Raw genomic sequence first — 17999 nt, 5'->3', positions numbered from 1 at the left:
AGGCCATGGAGAGTTTTGAAACCAAGGATGAGCATTTTTAAATTGAGGCGTTGCTTAACTGGGAGCCAATGTAGGTCAGTGAGCACAGAGGTGATGGATGAATAAGATTATAGCAATAGGCCCTGACTTGCACACACTATTAGATGAGACCCAATCTTTGTTTTGTTGCACTAGATACTGGCTGTGTGACCATCACACTAGATCCAGCATTGTGTTCAGTATAACACTCGAGTCTGCCTCTGTTATTATTGGATCAAACACTGTCTTTGTTACTCTCACAGCATTTGCTGTTATTACTCTGGACCCTGTCTCCACTCTTATTGTATGGGCCCCTGTCTCTGGAATTGTTGCACTAGACCCTTCCTCTGCTATGATTGGAAAATAACCTGTCCCTGTTATTCCAGTTCTAGTGCACACCTCTATTATTATAACTATAGATCTTATCTCTATTGTATTCAATAGAGTATGTTTCTGATATTGTTAAGTAGACCCGGCTTTTGTTAAGGTGACACTATCACCTCTTTCAGTTATTATTGCAAAAAAACTTTAGATTCTTAAAGATTTGTTTCTAGTGTAAAACAAGGCCTTGTTTCAGTTATTAATGCACTATACCCTGTCTCTGTTTATATTATACTAGACCCTGTCTCTGTTTATATTACACGAGACCCTGTCTCTGTTTATATTACACTAGACCCTGTCTCTGTTTATATTGCATTAGACCCTGTCTCTGTTTATATTACACGAGACCCTGTCTCTGTTTATATTACACTAGACCCTGTCTCTGTTTATATTACACTAGACCCTGTCTCTGTTTAAATTACACTAAGACCCTGTCTCTGTTTAAATTACACTAGACCCCATCTCTGTTTAAATTACACTAGACCCTGTCTCTGTTTATATTACACGAGACCCTGTCTCTGTTTATATTACACGAGACCCTGTCTCTGTTTATATTGCACAAGACCCTGTCTCTCTTTATACTGCACTAGACCCTGTCTCTGTTTATACTACACTAGATCCTGTCTCTGTTTATATTACACTAGAGCCTGTCTCTGTTTATACTGCACTAGACCCTATCTCAGTTTACTGAACCTCAACCATGTCTTCATTATTGCGGCACTAAACAACATCCACAAATATTGGAAGAGGTCGAGGAGGAAACAGTGAAAGTAACAGTCAGAAAATAGAAGACTGGAGACAGAAACAGAGCAAATTTCACTGGATAGTTGCAAGTGTTTCATTCCTTTCCAAACGAAGGACATAACCAGTGAGAGAATGAGATATTTATTTACCTCACGGCAGGTATAGGTACAGTTTCACTGTTGCCATCACTGGCACCAATTATCACACACTGGGGGTAAATCTCAGGAGCTTGTGTGTGATGGTGAGGTGATCACTGGACAATAAAGCTCCGAGACTGGTGGAGGGCTGCTCATTATCCCCAGTGTGATTTAGTCCCCTTTCCCACTGAATACTGCGGGCAGACATGGTCACCTTGGTAACAGAATGGTCAGTGTGACATCACTTTCTAAACAAGACCACACAAGACAATGGGTTATCAATAAATGGTAAAGGTATTAAACAGTCTGCAATTACATTGTGAAGAAAATGGAAATAAAATGCTGGAAAATAATTGCTGAAGATAATAATTTATCTGTGGTATTGACTAGCAAACTTTAAGAATGATGTGTTTTGTTTACACACACAAACAATGAAGTATAATGTGGATAAATGTGAGGTTATCCACTTTGGTGGTAAAAACAGAGAGACAGACTATTATCTGAATGGTGACAGATTAGGAAAAGGGAAGGTGCAACGAGACCTGGGTGTCATGGTACATCAGTCATTGAAGGTTAGCATGCAGGTACAGCAGGCGGTTAAGAAAGCAAATGGCATGTTGGCCTTCATAGCGAGGGGATTTGAATACAGGGGCAGGGAGGTGTTGCTACAGTTGTACAGGGCCTTGGTGAGGCCACACCTGGAGTATTGTGTACAGTTTTGGTCTCCTAACTTGAGGAAGGACATTCTTGCTATTGAGGGAGTGCAGCGAAGGTTCACCAGACTGATTCCCGGGATGGCGGGACTGACCTATCAAGAAAGATTGGATCAACTGGGCTTGTATTCACTGGAGTTCAGAAGAATGAGAGGGGACCTCATAGAAACGTTTAAAATTCTGACGGGTTTAGACAGGTTAGATGCAGAAAGAATGTTCCCAATGTTGGGGAAGTCCAGAACCACGGGTCACAGTCTGAGGATAAGGGGTAAGCCATTTAGGACCGAGATGAGGAGAAACTTCTTCACCCAGAGAGTGGTGAACCTGTGGAATTCTCTACCACAGAAAGTAGTTGAGGCCAATTCACTAAATATATTCAAAAGGGAGTTAGATGAAGTCCTTACTACTCGGGGGATCAAGGGTTATGGCGAGAAAGCAGGAAGGGGGTACTGAAGTTTCATGTTCAGCCATGAACTCATTGAATGGCGGTGTAGGCTAGAAGGGCTGAATGGCCTGCTCCTGCACCTATTTTCTATGTTTCTATATATATATATATATAGCAAAGGCTCTGTGTGCGCACTTTTCAGTTGTTCTGCTACACCCGATGTAGAAATTTTCTGTGGACTTTTGGTCCCTGCGGCAGCCTATCCGGCGGTGCTTGCTGGGTCAGGATATAAAGAGACTGCGCGCTGTTCCTCCTCCCACTGCCTGGGGGAATGGGGCAGATATTTAAAGGGGCAGTGACTCCCCTGTCTCTGCCTATTTATAGTTAAAGGGACAGTCCAGTTTATCTTGGGGTGTCGGAGGACTTCACTAACAGAGCTCCCATTAACAGTCGCTCCCTTCTGTACTGTGCAGTGATTGTAAAGCTGTTTATTTCAGTGACTTGAGCCTTTCTAGAATGTCTCACTGTTTTTGATGTTCCAGTGATAAAGGTTTCAGTTAAAAGTGGAGTAAAATTTGTTTCAAAATATTCTGTTCTTACCCTCCCTCAACCCCCCCAAATTTTAGAACACTCTGCAGTACTGACTGGGAAGTTCCCAAGTTCGTTCCTTGATCTGGGCTGTTAGTTGATCTCAGCCAAGGTAGCAGTTCAAGGGTTATAATTGTCCTCAGTACCACTGGGCTAAATATGAGTAAAAATCAGCCAGTGTCCCTGCTCTTCATACCGATCCAGTGACCTCAACTGGGAAGTGCGTGGATGTCATCTGAGGACAGGATTTGAGGCTGTGATGCCTACCACAGTGGAAATCCTGCTGGCACTCATTGAGTCACCTGACGGTGAGGCACTAGAGGTTAACTAATGTCTGTGGAATTGCACACAGCCAGATTCAGCATTTTCTGGAGATAAAAAATCTCAGATGCTGAAAGGAATGTTGATTTTAGACAGTGAGGATGGAGGGAGAGTGTCTAGAATAAGGAGGGACAGGAGGGGACAGAATGTTCTGTAGAATCTAGAATTGTCTGTTCTGAATTTCTATCCTGTATTTAAAGTAACAATGTTTGTAACCACCATTTATTTGCCGGGTATTAGAAGGGAAAGATCTGCAGCTGGGAAACTCAATCCAAACATCACGTCAAGATTCGACAGATTCCCGGATTGATCAGGATCACCTTCTCATCAGCCTTTGTAAAAACACCAATCACAGCGGGGAGAAACAGGACACATGTTGTGTGTGTGGATACACCTTCAACCAATCGTTCAGCCTGTGAGACCCGTGCACCCACCTGACTCAACACTAAATGTGGGGACAGTGGGAATGGATGGTGTTGTACATGGAAAGTGATTCAGTCGCTCAACTCAGCAACTGACGTTCGAGGAGTTAGATAGCAGACTTTCTCCTGTGAATATAAAGCTGGTTTATTGGGCTGTGATGTGTTTACTTATTCATCTTGTTGACTCTAAACCATCGCCAATTATTTGATGTGATCAGTTTATATGTACATATTTTTAAAAATACATTTGCTGAGTGGATTCAAATACAAATTGAAACCAGGTTTGCAGGCGTGATGCTCCAATCACACAGCGAAGGTGAGAGAGATGCTGTGAGGCACACGCTAAGTCCAGTATCTGAAAGTGAGTAACAGACTGGGTTTTGTGTTTAGTGATCCTGGGCGTGTTACCAACACCTTCCCTGGATACCAAGGCTAGGAGAGGCACTCTGGAAGGTATGGGGAACTGGGACTTGTCCCAGAGAGTAACCGAAGATATGAGAACTGAAATAACCTCGAGTTAAAAAGGAGAAAAGGCCCAAAATGGTGCAGTTGGTAACAGAACATAAATCAGTCTCCTCTTATAGTGGAGACATCAAATATTGATACACTTTGTTATTTGAAATATCAAACTATTAAACTCCAGCCTAGTTATAGGGGTTATTAACATCAGTAGAAACAAACCCCAACTGACAGAATGAACACGATTCAGTCAGGATGCGATTAACAGCAATTACAGTAGAATCCAACTCCTGCAGTCACTTGTGAACTCGTTGGTATCTCAGCAGGTGGGATGACCGAGTGAATCCCTTCCCACATACAGAGCAGGTGAATGGCCTCTCCCCGGTGTGACTGTGACGATGCATTTCCAGTTTATAAGGTTGGGTTCAGTTCTGCACCCACTGTGCGCAGATGAGAATAAAATCAATGAGCTGTTCATTTTCTCTGCTGGATACTGGGCCTTCTGTGCTGGCCCAATAGGGTGAGCCCGGGCTGGCCCAATAGGGTGAGCCTGGGCTGGACCAATAGGGTGATGTAATGACCAGAACTGTGTGAGTACTCCAGCTGTGTCCTAACTAGTGTTTTACACAGTTCGAGCATAACCTCCAGAGGGAGGTGGGAGTCTGGAACTTACTGCCTGAAAGAGCAGCAGAGGCAGAAACCCTCATCGCATTTACAAAAGTACTTGGATATGCACTGGAAGTGCGTTAACCTACAGGGCTACGGACCAAGAGCTGGAAAGTGGGATTAGGCTGGATAGCTCTTTTTTGGCTGCACACACATGATGGGCCGAATGGCCTCGTTCTGTGTTGTAAACTGCTATGATTCTATGTCACCAATCCTCTCCTGTCTGATATAATGTTGCGAAGCACAGTGGAAGGCCAGAAGATTGGGAAATTTTTAGAAACCAGCAAAGGACGACTAAAAAAATGATAAAGACAGAGAAGATAGCATATGAGAGCAAACTAGCAAGAAATATAAAAACAGACAAGTAAGAGCTTCTACAGGTATATAAAATGGAAACATGCGGCTAAAGTAAATGTTGGTCCCTTAGAGGATGAGACTGGAGAATTAATAATGGGAAACACGAAAATGGCAGAGATTTTGAACAAATATTTTGTATTGTTCTTCACAGCAGAGGACACTAAAAACATCCCAACAGTTGGTAATCAAGGAGCTATTGCGGTGGTGAGGGGGGACTTAAAACAGTCACTGTCACGAGAGATAAAGTACTCAGCAAACAAATGGGACTAAAGGTGGACAAGTCCCCTAGACCTGATAGCATGCATCCTAGGGTCTTAAAAGAAGTGGCTGCAGAGATAGTGGATGCACTGGTTGTAATCTACCAAAATTCCCTGAATTCTGGAGAGGTCCCAGCGGACTGGAAAACTACAAATGTAACACCCCTATTCAAGTAAGGAGGGAGGCAGAGGGCAGGGAACCATAGACCAGTTAGCCTACCATCTCAGTGGGAAAATACTGGAGTCCAGCATTAAGGAAGTAGTAGCAGGACATTTAGAAAATCATACCACACTCAGGCAGTCAGCATGGTTTTATGAAAGGGAAATCATGTTTTGACAAATTTGCTGGAGTTGTTTGAAGATTAACGAGCAGAGTGGATAAAGGAGAACCAGTTGATGTTGTATATTTGCATTTCCAGAAAACATTCGAGAAGGTGTCACACAAAAGGTTACTGCACAAGGTAAGAGCTCAAGGGGTTGGGGGCAATATATCAGAATGGATAGAGGATTGGCTACCTAACAGGAAACAGAGTCAGCATAAATGGGTCATTTTTCGGTTGGCAAACTGTAACTAGTGGGGTGCCGCAGGGATCAGTGCTGGGGCTTCAACAACTTACAATTTATATTAATGACTTGGATGAAGGGACCGAGTGTAACATAGCCAAATTTTCTGATGATACAAAGATAGGTTGTTGTGAGGAGGATGCAAAGAATCTACAAAGGGATATAGATAGGCTCAATGAGTGGGCAAAAATCTGGCAGATGGACTATAATGTGGTAAAATGTCAGGTTATCCCCTTTGGTAGGAAAAATAAAAAAGCAAATTATTATTTAAATGGAGACAATTACAAAATGCTGTAGTGCAGAGGGATCTAGGGGTTCTTGTACATGAAACTCAAAAGATTAGCATGCAGGTAAAGCAAGTAATCAGAAGGCAAATGGAATGCTGGCCTTTATTTCAAGGGGGATGGAGTATGAAAGTAGGGAAGTCCTGCTACAATTGTACAGGGCGTTGGTAACACCACACCTGGAGTACTGCGCACAGTTTTGGTCTGGACTTGTCTCCATTCCCGTGCCAAGGGGATTGCTACACCAGACGGGAGGGGCAACATTTGGGGACACGGATTCCCCACTAATTCCCATTCCCCTTCTTTCTGGTGGATAATGGAGGGGCCACTGTGTGGAATGTGCAAGTCAGTAAGAATTGTCAGCAAGCTCTTTCTAATTGGAGATTTTATTCAGTGGAAACTTTCACACACTTTTGCAGATTTTGTACCAAAGATCAGTTTAGGATTAAAGTAAAAGTTCATAATTTTATTGTAAACTGAATTTCTGTTGAGAGTCGCTGAATTAAGGGGAAAGATAACACACAGCGTTTCTTAAATGGACACTGCAGCCCCGAGAACACAATCAGCAATATATCCAGAATATTAAAGTCCAGCCCAGTTATAGGGTTATCAGCAGAAACAAACCCCAACTGTCAGAATGAACATGGTTCAGTCGGGATGTGATTAACAGCAGCAATAACAGCAGATTCCAACCCCTGCAGTCACTTGTGAACTCGCTGGTGTGTCAGCAGGTGGGATGACCGAGTGAATCGCTTCCCACACTCAGAGCAGGTGAATGGCCTCTCCCCAGTGTGAACTCGCTGGTGTGTCAGCAGGGTGGATGACCGAGTGAATCGCTTCCCACACTCAGAGCAGGTGAACGGCCTCTCCCCAGTGCGAACTCGCTGGTGTTTCACCAGGTCGGATGAAGAAGTGAATCCCTTTCCACACTCAGAGCAGGTGAATGGCCTCTCCCCAGTGTGAACTCGCTGGTGTATCAGCAGGTGGGATGACTGACTGAATCCCTTCCCACACTCAGAGCAGGTGAACGGCCTCTCCCCAGTGTGAACTCGCTGGTGTCTCAGCAGGTGGGATGACCGAGTGAATCGCTTCCCACACTCAGAGCAGGTGAACGGCCTCTCCCCAGTGTGACCTCGCTGGTGTTGCACCAAGTCGGATGATGTAGTGAATCCCTTCCCACATTCAGAGCAGGTGAATGGCCTCTCCCCAGTGTGAACTCGTTGGTGAGCTACAAGGTTGGATGACTGAGTGAATCCCTTCCCACATTCAGAGCAGGTGAATGGCCTCTCCCCAGTGTGAACTCGCTGGTGAGCTACAAGTTTGGATGACTGAGTGAATCCCTTCCCACATTCAGAGCAGGTGAATGGCCTCTCCCCAGTGTGAACTCGCTGGTGAACAACAAGGTCGGATGACTGAGTGAATCCCTTCCCACACTCAGAGCAGGTGAACGACCTCTCCCCAGTGTGAACTCGCTGGTGTATCAGCAGGGTGGATGACCGAGTGAATCCCTTCCCACACTCAGAGCAGGTGAACGGCCTTTCCCCAGTGTGATTGCGTCGATGAATTTCCAGCTCAGATGGTGATCTGAATACCTTCCCACAGCCACCACATTTCCACGGTTTCTCCATGGTGCGGGTATCCTTGTGACTCTCCATGGTTGGACGATGGGTTGAAGCCTCGTCCACGCACAAAACACATTTACAGTTTCTCCGTACGGTGAATAGTGCGATGTTTTTTCAGGCTGTATAACTGCTTAAAGCTCTTTCCACAGGCAGTGCACTGGAACACTCACTCGGGTGTGTGTGTGTCTCGGAGCCTTTCCAGTCACACTGACATTTGAAATCTTTTCCCACAGGCAGAAGAGGCAAACAATTCTCCTTCCACTTTCAAAGGCCGATGATATTCAGGTCCTGAAGAATCGATTGACTCCGTCAGATCTTGATGTGATGTTTGGTTTGTGTTTCCTGTCTGAAAATCTCCCCTTCCAATATTCTGTAAAAGGAGATAATAAAACTCATCACTGTCAGTACAAGACAGAAATTCAGACTAGACAATCTAGGGACCAAGTTTCGACAGGAGTTGCTCCTATTTTTTTGGAACAACTAGTTTTTTTTTTGAGTATCCTAGAAATCGCAATTCTCCCCATTTAGTTTGCTCCAGTTTCAGTCGGTTAGTTCAGTTTTTTTTTGAGTTCAGTTTCTTTTTGGTTCAGTTTTCTTTTCCAAAAGAGGGCGTTACCAGCCACTTACGCCTGTTTTGGCCATTTCAGTAAGTTTCGACAGCGAAAAGTTACTCCAAACTAACTTAGGCCTGAGTAAATGTCCACTTTGATATGCTCAGAAAAACCTTGCGGACACTTTAGCAATCAGGCGCAGGTAGCCAGAGTTAAGGGGAGGGAGAAGTGAAGTTAGAGGATTTTCCAAACATTTCACTTTTAAAAATAAAGAACCATCATCAATAATAAATGATCAATAAATGATCAATAAATCAATCAATAAATAAAATAAAAAAATCAATAAATAAAAAATTATACGTTCCTACCTCACCTACTGCAGCACCTATGCGTTGGGGAGCACCGGGAGCCCTCCAGCAGCACACGGCCCACACTCAGCCCTGCCTGCCTGATTACATTTTCAAGGGGAAGAGCTCAGGTGTGCCACACCGCCGAGGAGGTGGTCCGGTGGGGCCCGCTGCCGAGGAGGTGGTCGGGCGGCCCCATCGCGGAGGTGTTTAGGCGGGCCGGCGAGGAGGCCTTGAGGTAAGAGCAGTGGTGGCGAGGTGAGGCCCGAGGTTGGGCAGCGGCGAGGCGAGGGGTGGTGAGGCGAGGTCCGAGGTTGGGCAGCAGCGAGGCGAGGGACGGTGAGGCGAGGCCCGGGTTTAGGCAGCAGCGAGGTGAGGGACGGTGAGGCAGGCAGGCCACTCGGCCAGGGATAGGGTCACCCGGAGCCACGATGCGCTGGGAGGGCCAGGAACTACTGCACATGTGCACAGACTCCACTGTGCACGCGCGCAGCTGCCGGGACCTTTTTCGGCGAAGGGCTGTAGCTCCGCCCCCCACTGCTTCTGCTGCGCTGCACCCAGTCCAAAGCAGGCCTGATCATCGTGGAGAATCCCGAGGCAAGTATTAGGTGCGCTTTTCCTTCTAGAAAGTCGACGGACCTCTCAGAGGTGCACCATTCTACTGGTCGGTCGAAACTTGGCTCCCGAGTTTCCGTGGAACATTCTTTCCTCTCTTGTTCTTCCAAACCTGTAAATCCCTGTCCCACACATTGTCCCTCCTGCTGTGCTGAAATCCAAAACCATCGCACATTTCTAGACTGTTTCTCCTCCACTCCTAGTTTTCACCACTAATACTGGCTGGGTTCAGTTCTACACTCACTGGTTCCCCTCCCTCTCCTCCCTTGAAGGTGCTGACTCTGGTTGGGTTCAGTTCTACATTCACTGGTTCCCCTCCCTCTCCTCCCCTGAAGGTGCTGACTCTGGCTGGGTTCAGTTCTACATTCACTGGTTCCCCTCCCTCTCCTCCCCTGAAGGTGCTGACTCTGGCTGGGTTCAGTTCTACATTCACCAGGTTCTCTCCAGTAGTGACCTATGTGCCCAATCTCCCTGTGTGAACCTCAACAGTGAGTGTCGACAGGCTATTCCACTGTCCTCACCTGAGGCCTCACACGTGCATTTTCCAGCAGGGTCACTGGACCCTCCTCCCAATTACTCAGTTTCTAAACGATAAGCGGATAAAGGGTTATGAGGAGTGGGCAGAGAACATAATAACATAAGAAATAGGAACAGGAGTAGGCCATACAGCCCCACGAGCCTACTCTGCCATTCAATAAGATCATGGCTGATTCGAGCATGGACTCAGCTCCACTTACCCGCCCGCTCCCTATAACCCCTTATCGGTTAAGATACTGTTTATTTCTGTCTTAAATTTATTCAATGGCCCGGCTTCCATACCTCTCTGAGGCAGCAAATTCCACAGATTTACAACCCTCTGAGAGAAGAAATTTCTCCTCGTCACAGTTTTAAATGGGCGGCCCCTTATTCTAAGATTATGCCCTCTAGTTCTAGTCTCCCCCATCAGTAGAAACATCCTCTCTGCATTCACCTTGTCAAGCCCCCTCATAAATCTTATATGTTTCGATAAGGTCACCTCTCATTCTTCTGAATTCCAATGAGTAGAGGCCCAACCTACTCAAGCTTTCCTCATAAGTCAACCCCCTCATCCACGGAATCAACCTTGTGAACCTTCTCTGAACTGCCCCCAAAGCAAGTATATCCTTTCGTAAAATTGGAAGCCAAAACTGCACACAGCATTCTTGGTGTGGCCTCATCAATACCTTATATAGCTGTAGCAAGACTTCCCAGCTTTTATACTCCATCCCCTTTGCAATAAAGGCCAAGATACCATTGGTCTTCCTGATCACTTGCTGTTTCGGCATACTATCCTTTTGTGATTCGTGCACAAGTACCCCCAGGTCCTGCTGTACTGCGGCACTTTGCAATCTTTCTCCATTTAAATAATAACTTGCTCTTTCATTTTTTTCTGCCAAAGTGCATGACCTCACACTTTCCACATTATACTCCAGCTGCCAAATTTTCGCCCACGCACTTAGCCTGTCTATGTCGTTTTGCAGATTTTGTGTGTCCTCCTCACACATTGCTTTTCCTCTCATCTTGGTATCATCAGCAAATTTCGCTAAGTTACAATCAGTCCCTTCTTCCAAGTCATTAGTGTTGATTGTAAATAGTTGGGGTCCCAATACTGATCCCTGCGGCACCCCACTAGTTACTAGTTGCCAACCCAAGAACGAACCATTTATCCCTACTCTCTGTTTTCTGTTAGTTAACCAATCCTCTATCCATGCTAATATATTGCTCCCAACCTCCTCAATATTTCCTCATAAGTTCACACACTCATCTCTGAAATCAACCTCGTGAACCTTCTCTGAACTGCTGCCTCTCTCCTCCCCTTAAGATGCTAACTTTGGCTGGTTTTAGTTCTGCACTCACTGGTTCCCCTCCCTCCCCTGAAGATGCTGACTCTGGCTGGTTTTAGTTCTGCACGCACTGGTTAACATAAGAAATAGGAGCAGAAGTAGGCTATACGGCCCTTCGAGCCTGCTCCGCCATTTAATACGATTATTCGTGATCCGATCATGGACTCAGGTCCATTTCCCCGCCCGATCCCCATAACCCCTTATCGTTTAAGAAACTGTCTATTTCTGTCTTAAATTTATACAAATGTCCAGCTTCCACAGCTCTCTGAGGCAGCAAATTCCACAGATTTACAACCCTTAGAGAAGAAATTTCTCCTCATCTCAGTTTTAAATGGGCGGCCCCTTATTCCAAGATTATGCCCCAAGTTCTAGTCTCTCCTATCAGTGGAAACATCCTCTCTGCATCCACCTTGTCGAGCCCCCTCATAATTGTATGTGTTTCGATAAGATCACCTCTCATTCTTCTGAATTCCAATGAGTAGAGGCCCAACCTACTCAACCTTTCCTTATAAGTCAACCCCCTCATCTCCGGAATCAACCTTGTGAACCCTCTCTGAACTGCCTCCAAAGCAAGTATATCCTTTCTTCAATATGGAAGCCAAAAGTGCACGCAGTATTCCAGGTGTGGCCTCACCAATACTCTGTACAACTGTAGCTAGACTTCCCTGCTTTTATACTCCATCCCCTTTGCAATAAAGGTCAAGATTCCATTGACCTTCCTGATCACTTGCTGTACCTGCATACTAACCTTTTGTATTTCATGCACAAGTACCCCCAGGTCCCACTGTACTGCAGCACGTTGCAATTTTTCTGCATTTAAATAACAACTTGCTCTTTGATTTTTTTTCTGCCAAAGTGCGTGACCTCACACTTTGCAATATTATACTCCATCTCCCAAATTTTTGCCCATTCCCTAAGCTTCTGTCCTTTTGCAGATTTTGTGTGTCCTCCTCACTCATTGCTTTTCCTCCCATCTTTATATCGTCAGCAAACTTGGCTATGTTACACTCGGTTCCTTGTTCCAAGTCGTTAATATAGATTGTAAATAGCTGGGGTCCCAGCACTGATCCCTGCGGCAACCGACTAGTTACTGATTGCCAAACCGAGAATGAACCATTTATCCTGACTCTCTAGGTTTTCTGTTAGTTAGCCAATCCCCTATCCATGCTGATATATTGCCCCCATCCTCAACATTTCCTCATAAGAACCCCCTCATCTCCGGAATCAACCTCGTGAACCTTCTCTGAATTGCCTCCCCTCTCCTCCCCTGAAGATGCTGACTCTGTCTGGTTTCAGTTCTGCACTCACTGGTTCCCCTCCCACTCCTCCCCTGAAGGTGCTGACTGTGGCAGGGTTCAGTTCTGCACTCACTGGTTCCCCTCCCACTCCTCCCCTGAAGGTGCTGACTCTAGCTGGGTTCAGTTCTACACTCACTGGTTCCCCTTCCCTGAAGGTGCTGACTCTGGCTGGGTTCAGTTTTAGACTCACTGGTTCCCCTCTCTCTCTTCCCTGAAGGTGCTGACTCTGGCTGGGTTCAGTTTTAGACTCACTGGTTTCCCTTCCCTGAGGGTGCTGACTCTGGCTGGGTTTAGTTTTAGACTCACTGGTTCCCCTCTCTCTCTTCCCTGAAGGTGCTGACTCTGGCTGGGTTCAGTTTTAGACTCACTGATTCCCCTCTCCTGAAGGTGCTGACTCTGGCTGAGTTCAGTTGTATACTCGCATGTTCCCCTCCCTCCCATCCGCCTCTTCCCTGAAGGCGCTAACTCTGGCTGTGTTCAATTTCACATTCACTGTTTCCCCTCCCTCCCCTCTCCAGCAGGCAGAGTTTAGGGAGCTAGCAGGGAGATTAAAAAGCAGGACCTCAAAAGGTAGTAATCTCTGCATTACTCCCAGTGCCACGAGCTAGCGAGTACAGAAATAGGAGGATAGAGCAGATGAATGCGTGGCTGGAGAGATGGTGCAAGAGGGAGGGCTTTAGATTCCTGACACATTGGGACCACTTCTGGGGGAGGTGGGACCTGTACAAACCGAATGGGTTGCACCTCAACAGAGCCGGGACCAATATCCTTGTGGGAGGGTGGGGGGGTTTGCTAGTGTTGTTGGGGAGGGTTTAAACTAGCTTGGCAGGAGGATGGGAACCTGACAATAGATTCAGCAGGGAGGGGAGCAAAGCTGGAATTAGAAAGCAAAAATAAAGAAAGTGAGTTTGAAGGAGAGAGGAAACAAGCAGGAAAAAAGGGTAAAAAAACAAACTTAAAGGCACTTTGTCTAAATGCACGTAGCATTTGTAACAAAATAGATAAGTTGACGGAACAAATTGAGACAAATGGGTATGATCTGATAGCCATTACAGAGAGGTGGTTACAAGGACCAGGAATTAAATATCAAGGGGTACTTGACAATCCGGAAGGACAGACAGAAAGGAAAAGGAGGTGGGGTAGCTCTATTGATAAAGGATGGAATCACTGCAATAGTAAAAAAACGATATTGTCTCAAATGATAAGGATGTTGAAACAGTTTGGGTGGAAATAAGGAACAATAAGGGGAAAAGGTCACTGGTGGGCATAGTCTATAGGCCCCCGAACAGTAGCAACTCTGTTGGTCGCAGCGTAAACCAGGAAATAGTGGGGGCTTGTAAAAAGGGAACAACAATAATCATAGGTGATTTTAATCTCCATATTGATTGGATAAATCAAATTGGTCAGGGCAGCCTTGAGGAGGAGTTCATGGAGTGCATAAGGGACAGGTTCCTTGAGCAGTATGTAACGGAACCAACCAGGGGGCAGGCTATCTTAGATTTGGTCCTGTGTAATGAGACAGGATTAATAAACAATCTCCTAGTAAAGGATCTCCTCGGAATGAGTGATCAGAGTATGACTGAATTTCAAATTCAGATGGAGGGTGAGAAAGTTGGATTTCTAACCAGCGTACTAAGCTTAAATAAAGAAGACTATAAAGGTATGAGGGCAGAGTTGGGTAACTTGGACTGGGAAAATAGATTAAAGTGCAGGACGGTTGATGAACAATGGTGTACATTTAAGGAGATATTTCACAACTCTCAAGAAAAATCTATTCCAGTGAGGAGGAAAAGGTGCAAGAGAAAATAGAGCCATCCATGGCTAGCTAAAGAAATAAAGGCCGTTATCCATTAAAAACAGGGCATACAAAGTGACCAAATCTAGCGGGACGACAGAAAACTGGGAAGCTTTTAAAAACCAGCAAAGAATACCTAAAAAATGAGTAAGAAAGGGAAGATAGACTGTGAAAGTAAACTAGCACAAAATATAAAAACAGATAACAAGAGTTTCTATAGGTATATAAAAAGGAAAAGAGTGGCTAAAGTAATTGTTGTTCCTTTAGAGGACGAGACCAGGGAATTAGTAACGGGGAACAGGGAGATGGCAGAAACTCTGAACAAATATTTTGTATTCAGTCTTTACGGTAGAGGACACTAATATTCCAACAGTGGATAGTCAAGGGGATACGGGGGGGGTGGGAGGGGGAGGAACTTAACACAATCACTAAGGAGGTGGTACTCAGTAAGATAATGGGATTAAAGGCAGATAAAACCCCTGGACCTGATGGCTTGTATCCTAGAGTCTTAAGAGAAGTAGTGGCAGGGATTGTGGATGCATTGGTTGTAATTTACCAAAATTCCCTGGATTCTGGGGAGGTCCCAGCAGATTGGAAAACTGCAAATGTAATGCCCCTATTTCAAAAAGGAGGCAGACAAAAAGCAGGAAACTATAGACCAGTTAGCCTAATATCTGTGATTGGGAAAATGTTGGATCCATTATTAAAGAAGCAAAATTCAGTCATGCAAAGTCAGCATGGATTTATGAAGGGGAAGTCATGTTTGACAAATTTGCTGGAATTCTTTGGGGATGTAACGAACCGGGTGAATAAGGGGGAACCAGTGGATGTGGTGTATTTGGATTTCCAGAAGGCATTTGACAAGTTGCCACATAAAAGGTTACTGCACAAGATAAAAGTCCACGGGCACGGGGGTAATATATTAGCATGGATAGAGGATTGGCTAACTAACAGAGAACAGAGAACAGAGAATCAGGATAAATGGTTCATTCTCTGGATGGCAACCAGTAACTAGTGGGGTGCCACAGGGACCAGTGCTGGGACCCCAACTATTTACATTCTATATTAACGATTTGGAAGAAGGGACTGAGTGTAACGTAGCCAAGTTTGCCGACGATACAAAGATGGGAGGACAAGTAAAATCTGCAAAAGGACACAGAGAGGCTCAGTGAGCGGGCAAAAATTTGGCAGATGGAGTATAATGTTAGAAAGTGTGAGGTCATGCACTTTGGCAGAAAAAAAATCAAAGAGCAAGTTATTATTTAAATGGAGACAGATTGCAAAGTGCCACAGTACAGTGGGACCTAGGGATACTTGTGCATGAAACACAAAAGGATAGTATGCAGGTACAGCAAGTGATCAGGAAGGCCAATGGAATGGAGTTTAAAAGCAGGGAAGTCTTGCTACAGTTGTACAACGTATTGGTGAGGCCACACCTGGAATACTGCGTGCAGTTTTGGTTTCCATATTTACGAAAGGATATAGTTGCTTTGGAGGCAGTTCAGAGAAGGTTCACTAGGTTGATTCCGTGAATGAGGGAGAAAGGTTGAGTAGGTTGGGCCTCTACTCATTGGAATTCAAAAGAATGAGAGGTGATCTTATCAAAATGTATAAGATATAAGCAGGCTTGTAAAGGTGGATGCAGAGAGGATGTTTCCACTGATGGGGGAGACTAGAACTGGAAGGCATGATCTTAGAATAAGAGGCCGTCAATTTAAAACAGAGATGAGGAGAAATTTCTACTATCAGAGGGTTGTAAATCTGTGGAATTCACTGCCTCAGAGAGCTGTAGAAGCTGGGACATTGAATAAATTTAAGACAGAAATAGAGAGTTTCTTAAATGATAAGGGGATAAGAAGTTATGGGAAGCGGGCAGGGAAGTGGAGCTGAGTCCATGATCAGATCAGCCATGATCTTATTGAATGGTGGAGCAGGCTCGAGCAGCTGTATGGCCTACTCCTGCTCCTATTTCTTCTGTTCTTATAAGGTGCTGTCTCTCTCTGGGTTCAGTTCCACAATCACTGGTTCCCCTCCCCTGAAGGTGCTGACTCTGGCTGGGTTCAGTTCGAGACAGACATCATTCACTGAGTTCCTGCATCAAAATGGCCGCGCACGCGCTATTCTGCTCACTGAATCAAGATGGCCGACCGTTGAACCTGCCTTCCTGCACCAAGATGGCCGCCGATAGCTTGTGCCTGTGACCAGGAGAAAGCCCGTAAGCTGCAACTGCCGATATTCCGGTTATTGTTCCGGGCTTGCGGCGGGCACCGGTTGTTCATGAAGCCTCCCCGGCTACCCGCTGGTCCATTATTCCGCTCTGTCCCGCTGAAAAGGACACTTCTGTGGAGCCCGTCTAAAATGTGCCTCCTCCGCCATTAAACGACCGGCGCCTGCGCACTGAGCTCCTGTAGTCTGGGTAAGGCACATTCTCGCCTGCGGGGCATGCTGGGTACATAAGACCATGAGAAATCGGAACAGGAGTGGGCCACTTGGACCCCCCAAGCCTGCTCCCCATTCAGTAAGATCTTGGCGGGTCTGATCATAGACTCAGCTCCCCAGAACCCTTTACTCCCGAACCACACCTAGAGGACTGTGCACAGTTTTGGTCTCCTTATCTAAGGAAGGATATATTTGCCTTGCTTAGATACAGAGTAAAGCTTCCTCAACACAGTTCCACCAGACATTCCAAGGGCAAGTGCAACACAAGTTAAATACGAAGTATATCTCCCTCTAACCTGTCCCAAGCATTCCACAGTAGATACTGCATTGGTTAGATAGAAACATAGAAACATCGAAAATATTTGCAGGAGTAGGCCATTCGGCCCTTCTAGCCTGCACCGCCATTCAATGAGTTCATGGCTGAACATTCAACTTCAGTACCCCATTCCTGCTTTCTCACCATACCCCTTGATCCCCCTAGTAGTAAGGACCTCATCTAACTCCTTTTTGAATATATTTAGTGAATTGGCCTCAACAACTTTCTGTGGTAGAAAATGCCACAGGTTCACCACTCTCTGGCTGAAGAAGTTCCTCCGCATCTCGGTCCTAAATGGCTTACCCCTTATCCTTAGACTGTGACCTCTGGTTCTGGACTTCCCCAACATTGGGAACATTCTTCCTGCATCTAACCTGTCTAACCCCGTCAGAATTTTAAATGTTTCTATGAGGTCCCCTCTCATTCTTCTGAACTCCAGTGAATACAAGCCCAGTTGATCCAGTCTTTCTTGATAGGTCAGTCCCGCCATCCCGGGAATCAGTCTGGTGAACCTTCGCTGCACTCCCTCAATAACAAGAATGTCCTTCCTCAGGTTAGGAGACCAAAACTGTACACAATACTACAGGTGTGGCCTCACCAATGCCCTGTACAACTGTAGCAACACCTCCCTGCCCCTGTACTCAAATCCCCTTGCTATGAAGGCCAACATGCCATTTGCTTTACAGAGTAAAGCTCCCTCTACACAGTCCCAAACACTCCCAGGGTAGGTACAGCATGGGTTAGATACAAAGTTAATCTCCCTCTATGCTGTCCCATCAAACAGTCCCACAACAGGCACAGCACAGGTTAGTCAAAGAGTAAAGCTCCCCATGGACTGATCCATCAAACACTCCCATC

The 17999-nt window shown here is 45.6% G+C and overlaps 2 protein-coding genes across 2 annotated transcripts in view; one reads left to right on the top strand and one right to left on the bottom strand.

Moving 5' to 3' along the window:
- The window catches only part of LOC139247642 (zinc finger protein 664-like), a 334128-nt gene that overhangs the window by 253201 nt on the left and 62928 nt on the right, over positions 1-17999 (top strand). The window lies entirely within an intron of this gene.
- LOC139247647 (zinc finger protein 585A-like) overlaps positions 4458-17999 on the bottom strand; it is a 75504-nt gene continuing 61962 nt past the window's right edge. The window contains exons 3-4 of the mRNA XM_070871744.1: positions 7002-7847; positions 4458-4558 (exon numbers count right to left, since the gene is read on the bottom strand). Of these exons, the coding sequence (XP_070727845.1) occupies positions 4465-4558; positions 7002-7847 (940 nt within the window). The 3' untranslated portion in view covers positions 4458-4464. The remainder of the gene's footprint in view (positions 4559-7001; positions 7848-17999) is intronic.

This window comes from Pristiophorus japonicus, unplaced genomic scaffold, assembly GCF_044704955.1.
Source record: "Pristiophorus japonicus isolate sPriJap1 unplaced genomic scaffold, sPriJap1.hap1 HAP1_SCAFFOLD_278, whole genome shotgun sequence".
NCBI lineage: Eukaryota > Metazoa > Chordata > Chondrichthyes > Pristiophoridae > Pristiophorus > Pristiophorus japonicus.
This window is presented reverse-complemented; position numbering and strand designations above follow the sequence as displayed.